This window comes from Poecilia latipinna, unplaced genomic scaffold (assembly GCF_001443285.1).
Source record: "Poecilia latipinna isolate Pla-1442-1.1 unplaced genomic scaffold, P_latipinna-1.0 Scaffold1943, whole genome shotgun sequence".
NCBI lineage: Eukaryota > Metazoa > Chordata > Actinopteri > Cyprinodontiformes > Poeciliidae > Poecilia > Poecilia latipinna.
This window is the reverse complement of record NW_015114559.1, coordinates 48,835-54,164: the sequence shown is the minus strand read 5'-3', so window position 1 is coordinate 54,164 and position 5,330 is coordinate 48,835. Positions and strand designations below refer to the sequence as shown.

At 39.3% G+C, this 5,330-nt stretch overlaps 1 protein-coding gene across 2 annotated transcripts; it reads right to left on the bottom strand.

The window, feature by feature from the left end:
- Positions 1-887: 887 nt before the first annotated feature.
- Positions 888-4,135, bottom strand: LOC106935291 (uncharacterized). Of its 2 annotated transcripts, none has more exons than XM_015015694.1 (4): positions 3,821-4,135; positions 1,757-2,113; positions 1,489-1,613; positions 888-1,414 (listed from the first exon to the last, which is right to left on the bottom strand). In XM_015015694.1, the coding sequence occupies exons 1-4, from the start codon at positions 3,990-3,992 to the stop codon at positions 1,229-1,231; spliced, it is 840 nt and encodes a 279-aa protein (XP_014871180.1). In that variant the 5' UTR covers positions 3,993-4,135; the 3' UTR covers positions 888-1,228. The 2 variants fall into 2 exon arrangements, with proteins under 2 accessions (XP_014871180.1, XP_014871179.1); XM_015015693.1 differs by having other exon boundaries at positions 1,757-2,118; positions 3,826-4,132.
- Positions 4,136-5,330: the final 1,195 nt, after the last annotated feature.

Below are 5,330 nucleotides of genomic sequence, written 5' to 3'. Positions count from 1 at the left end.
TTTACATTTCCTAAACATTAGTTGTCATATTTGCATACATAAGGTTGAGAAATAATAATAATAAAAAAAGGGAAAATTAAAACCCATTTTGTCCCTGTTCTCAAGAATCACTGAAACACAACTCCATGTGGCACAGTGTTAGATGTGCCTCTGATTTAATGGGATACAAATCACCCAGTATTTTCACCTGAACTTTCACTAACTATGCATGGCAGCCATATTTGATTTTAAGGCTGTGAGCTGCGACTTTTAAACTAATCGCACAATTTCTAAATATTACTTTTTTAGGAAACCTTTTAGTTGATTTTACTGAGTTGAATTCCAACCTCCCTGTAGGAATGGAATGCACAAATAAAGACGGAAGTTATTTTTATCATTGTTGCTTCAGAAGGACATGATTTTATCTGCCACAGACTGTTTTGATGCGAAACTCAGGAGATTCAGATATAGTGTAGATTAATTCATTCGTGTAGTGGCAAAGTTTTCAAATCTATACATTTTTTTGTCACAACCCAACCACAAACCTCAATGTGTTTATTTCAGATTCTATGTGACAGACCAGCACAACCAAGTACATAACTGTGATCTAAGGTGGAACTCCATGTCTTTTCAGATTTTTGCTATTAAAATTAAGCATAATTTTCATTCTTGATCATAGTCTCCTCCAGTTGATGCTTGCTTCTCAGTAAAATTTTCCCTCAAAGCAGATTGCTTAATTATTTTTACAATAAACCTGATCAAAGCACAGATGTGCAGTGAAACTTAAAAAAGCATGGACTCCAGGAGTCTTCAAGACAAATGCATGATTTTGAACATTTTTCATTTATTGCACATATTAAAACAAGTAAAAATACACATTATATACACAGGATAAAAATAATTGCATGAGAGTCTGAAGTACATTTGAATTCTTAATGGGTCAAGGAAACCTGCACAACAAGCAGAAATGGAAACATAGCTAACTTTGCAGATTTCCATCACAAACAAAGCATGCTCTTTCACACACAAACACACACACACGCACACACACCTGTACATTCTCGCTTCATCCAGGATGTGGTAGCTGAGACACATTTCTGCAGACAAAAACGGTAAATTAGATGTCAAGGAAGTGAAAGGCACTGCATAAAGCTAACCAGTTCCGCTAACTATTTCCAGCCAGAGTGCTTTTCAGCTGCCCTTGCTGCAAAAATTTGATTTTATCATCAGTTCGTATCAGCGCTTAGCATCACAGATTGCCAAAGATGCCATAGTCGTGTGTGGATGTCATCATATAGGGGCAGTGATCGACAGTCTGCTGCTGATGCATGTAGATGTTCCGAGGCTGGTTGGGTCTGGGGGGTTGTGAAGGCCGTGAGGGTCTCGGAGGCAAGGGAGGGGCGTAACCTCTGAAAGGCGTGAAGTTCTTCTTAAACTGTTGGAAGACGAAGATGGTCCGATTACTATGAACACAGTTTCAAACTCTCATCTGATGCAGGTCGAACGTACCCTCCTGCACCTCACGATCATCAGGCAGATGAACATCAGAAATATGCTGGTAAATGCCACGATGCTCAGGCAGATCAGGGTCAGATCTACGGTGCGGACGCTGCATGCTTTCTCAGGGCCGCCCTCTGTGAGGAAATAAGTCAAGCATTTTAAGTCAAGTTTCTTTGCATCAAACATTTCATCGACGAGAGTTCATAAAAAAATCATAAAGAATAATATGTAACGTTGCAATTTGTCTGATGTGAGTAAACAGCACATTTCCTCTCACCTCTGACAATGATGACAATCCCATCGCTCTCCAAGTTAAAGTTATTGTATGATTCTTCAATGTAGTCCCAAATACAGTAATACAAGTCTGTGTCTTTCAGCTCCAGAAGGGACAGCTTAAACTTATACCTGACTCCTTCATCCAGCTGCTCTTTGGTTATGCTAATTCTGTTTTCAAATGTATTAGTTGTAGTGTTCTTGGGAAATTCATTGTCAAAGTGGAGGTACAGAATCTGCTCATCTCCAAGGAAGCGCCGTTTTAGAGAGAGGCCAATAGGGTTTCGTTGGGGTGCAGAGCATTTGATCTCAAGTGACGAATTGATCCACACATTGGAAATGGTCAAGGGTCTGTGGGGAGCTGCCAGAGAGAAAGAGGTGAACTGTTAGAGACTAAGTCAACATCATGGTGTCAATGGATTAATGGTTTTAATCCCTTATCAGTCATGGGGACACCTCATGGACTGACATCTAAACATTTAGGAAGAGACAGTTAGTGGGTTATATATATATATATATATATATATATATATATATATATATATATGTATATATATATATATATATATATATATATATATAAAAAGGCGTACAGTGATGTGTAAAAAAAATTTCTGTAAATTTATAAAAAAAAGGTGAAAGTCTCAGCTCAACTTTCATCTCAGCCTATCATGACAGGCTGAGATGAAAGTCTCAGCCTGTCATGATAACAAATTTAGTTGGACGATAAATTGTCCCAGAAGTTAGGGTTAGAAGAAAAGAGGAAAATAACTCAGGGCAATTTAAATTATTGAGCTTGTTTTAAATGATCATGTGATTAATTGATTTATTGGTTATTGTGACAGGCCCACTCAAAGTAATGATATTTTATAACATTTCATGCACTCATGCAAGTTCAGCCATTACAAACCTTCTGGTGTACATCTGAACTCTTTGGATATGAAAAGACAAAAAAAAAAAAGAAAAAAGGAGGACCAAATACACTGCCTTGCTAAAGATTTTAGAAATGATCTTTAAAAAATGACAAAGAAAAGTCTGGTGTGCGTTTGCATGCACTCGCTCTGAGTCAGTACTTATAGAACAACTTTAATTTTAGCTGCAAGTCTTTTGGGGTTGGACTCTCTAACGCTTTGCATAAATAGAAACTGCAATTGTTGACCATTCTTGCGAAAACAGCGTCTTTGGACTTCAGTATTCATGTCTTGCAGTGATATTTAGCCTTGCAATGACATTTAGCCTCTGTTGTGGCTTGTAGCTCCATTTTTTTAACACATGAATATAACTTGATCTTGTAGCTCTTGTTGTCCATTTACGGTTGTGGTTCTGCTGTCAGTGTCACGTCTTGAGAAGTGATGCGCAGATAGTTTTTTTTTTTGTTTTTTTTTTGCCACAAAAGAGAAAAAGTTCAAATTCGATCTTTTAAGACCCAGAACACCTATTTCCAAATGTCTGTGATGTCCCCTGCATGACTTGTTGCAAAGATTAAACATCTTATAGATATATAGATATATTTTTTTTTATAAAGCTTACATTTGTTGCGTGAGCCACAAAACAGTTTTCATCTCATCAGACTCTATTAAATGAGTTCTGCATCTCTGCAGGTCCTCCAGAGTTACCTTGGCTGTTTCCCTGATGAAGTTAGATGTTCAAATTGTGCTTTATTATTTTGTAACATTTCAAGACAAAGTGGTTGTTCTAATTTTTTATGGGTATCAAAGTAAGGTGAACTGAATACAAATGCATATTACCATTTTATACCTGCTAAAAACAAACATGCATAATTTTCTTCCACTTGACAATCATGCATAACTTTGGGTTGTTCAGAGAATCCCAATTAAAACACGTTATGATTTGATATAAGATAAAATATTACAGCAAACTCCAAGACAACGTGCAAATGCAACATAATACAGAAAGTAGCAGCTGGTGCACGTTGATGAAAACTGTTTCAGCATCGAACCATGAAGCATGCAACAGCTGCAACACCACACCGAAAGATAAATCTGAGCCATTAACCTTCGTCAGATTCCCAACCGTTCCCACTTCACTCGAGCGTAAACAAACTCCCCTGGCCGGGTGTTCGGCATCACCTCGGCAGGCATGCAGAGCAGCGCCAACACGCAGCTCCACCACTTGGCTTTCATCCCGCAACAGGGGCTGCAGGCAAGCTGCCACACGCACAGGAGACGCTGCGAGAACCTCTGAGACTGACAGGGACGACTGTCGCACGAACGCCTCATTTGTGGCTAGCGAAGGAAACTCATGACTCTGGGTACGAACTGGGGTGTGTGGGAGTGTTTATGCTGTGTTGCAGTCGATCAAAGAGCCTGAAAACTGTTGTTGTCGACTTCGTTATTTCATGTTCCGTCACTCATCATTTGGGGCTCATAGTAATAAACACATTCAGAATGTCCTGAAAGAAAAAGTCACTGCTTTCGGAAACAAATCTCGACGGGCTCACGCTTTAAAAATGTTAGAAGCTTCTGAAACTTCAATAGGCCGGAAAAGGAACAATATTGAGAACAACAGCCAAAAACAGAAAAATTAATTTCCCTTAACACGCATTTAAAAAAAAAAATATAATTCACAGTTGATGAATAATAATGTTTACAAACCCTCGACAGAGTCCGCTTCCAATTCCCCTGGGGTTAGCATAGCGAGATGGCAGGTATTTACGGTCCTAATGGCATGTTGGCACAAAAACAACACAACAGAAATACACACACACACACACACACACACACACACACACACACACACACACATTTTTGCGTAGCTATCTTTGTGGAGACTTTCCATTGACTTCCATTCATTTCTACAGCCTAAACCTTACCCATATCCTAACCCTAATCAGAACTGAATTCACACCTTAGTCCTAAATCTGACCCCTGACCCAAAACAGGGTCTCCCCTTGTGGGGACCAGGCTTCGGTCCCCACAAGGAGCAGTAGGTCCCCACAACGTAGTATCTGTCAGGAAAATGGTCCCCACAAGGTATTACAAACAAGCTCATACATACACGCACGCACACACACACTATAATGTAAAAAGTTTGAATTAGAGATGACTCATTGTAATTTGCTGTGTGAATTGGCTGACGGAAACAGTGTTGCTGCCTGTTGCACAACAAAGTTCTTTAGAGGTCAAAGATACTAAAAGCACTACAGACATATGCTAGAAATAATTAAACAAAGAACAAATTTCAAATATTGGACAGGGGCTGGGGAAGGACTGTGCTGTTAGACCATCAGTTCCCGAAACTACATAATATGGCGGATCTTAAGAGGGGGTTGGGAGGGCGGTGGGGAGTGGGCCCCTGGCCTGGATGGGAGACAGAATAGGATTTCAGGTTCCCAAGCCACTATCATGTCTGACGAGAACTGGAGATAGCGGACCCTCTCCTGAGGAACACAGTGTATGTAGGGTTATATAGGTTCCCCAGTCATGGTTCCTAAAATCTTTACAAGACTGACTTATTGTAGACTGATGATGATGAAACAAAACATAATACCAAATATACATGTTCAAATACATGAACATTACCAAATATACATGTTCAAATACATGTAAATACACCAC

What these genes read in the sequence shown, in the direction of transcription:
- LOC106935291 (XM_015015694.1), bottom strand. Translation starts at nt 3,992, where the DNA reads ATGAGGCGTTCGTGCGACAGTCGTCCCTGTCAGTCTCAGAGGTTCTCG. An exon ending in GATTGTCATCATTGTCAGAG is followed by an intron (nt 1,614 to 1,756) that starts GTGAGAGGAAAT and finishes ATTTCCTCACAG; the next exon opens with AGGGCGGCCCTGAGAAAGCA. An exon ending in TGATCGTGAGGTGCAGGAGG is followed by an intron (nt 1,415 to 1,488) that starts GTACGTTCGACC and finishes GTCTTCCAACAG; the next exon opens with TTTAAGAAGAACTTCACGCC.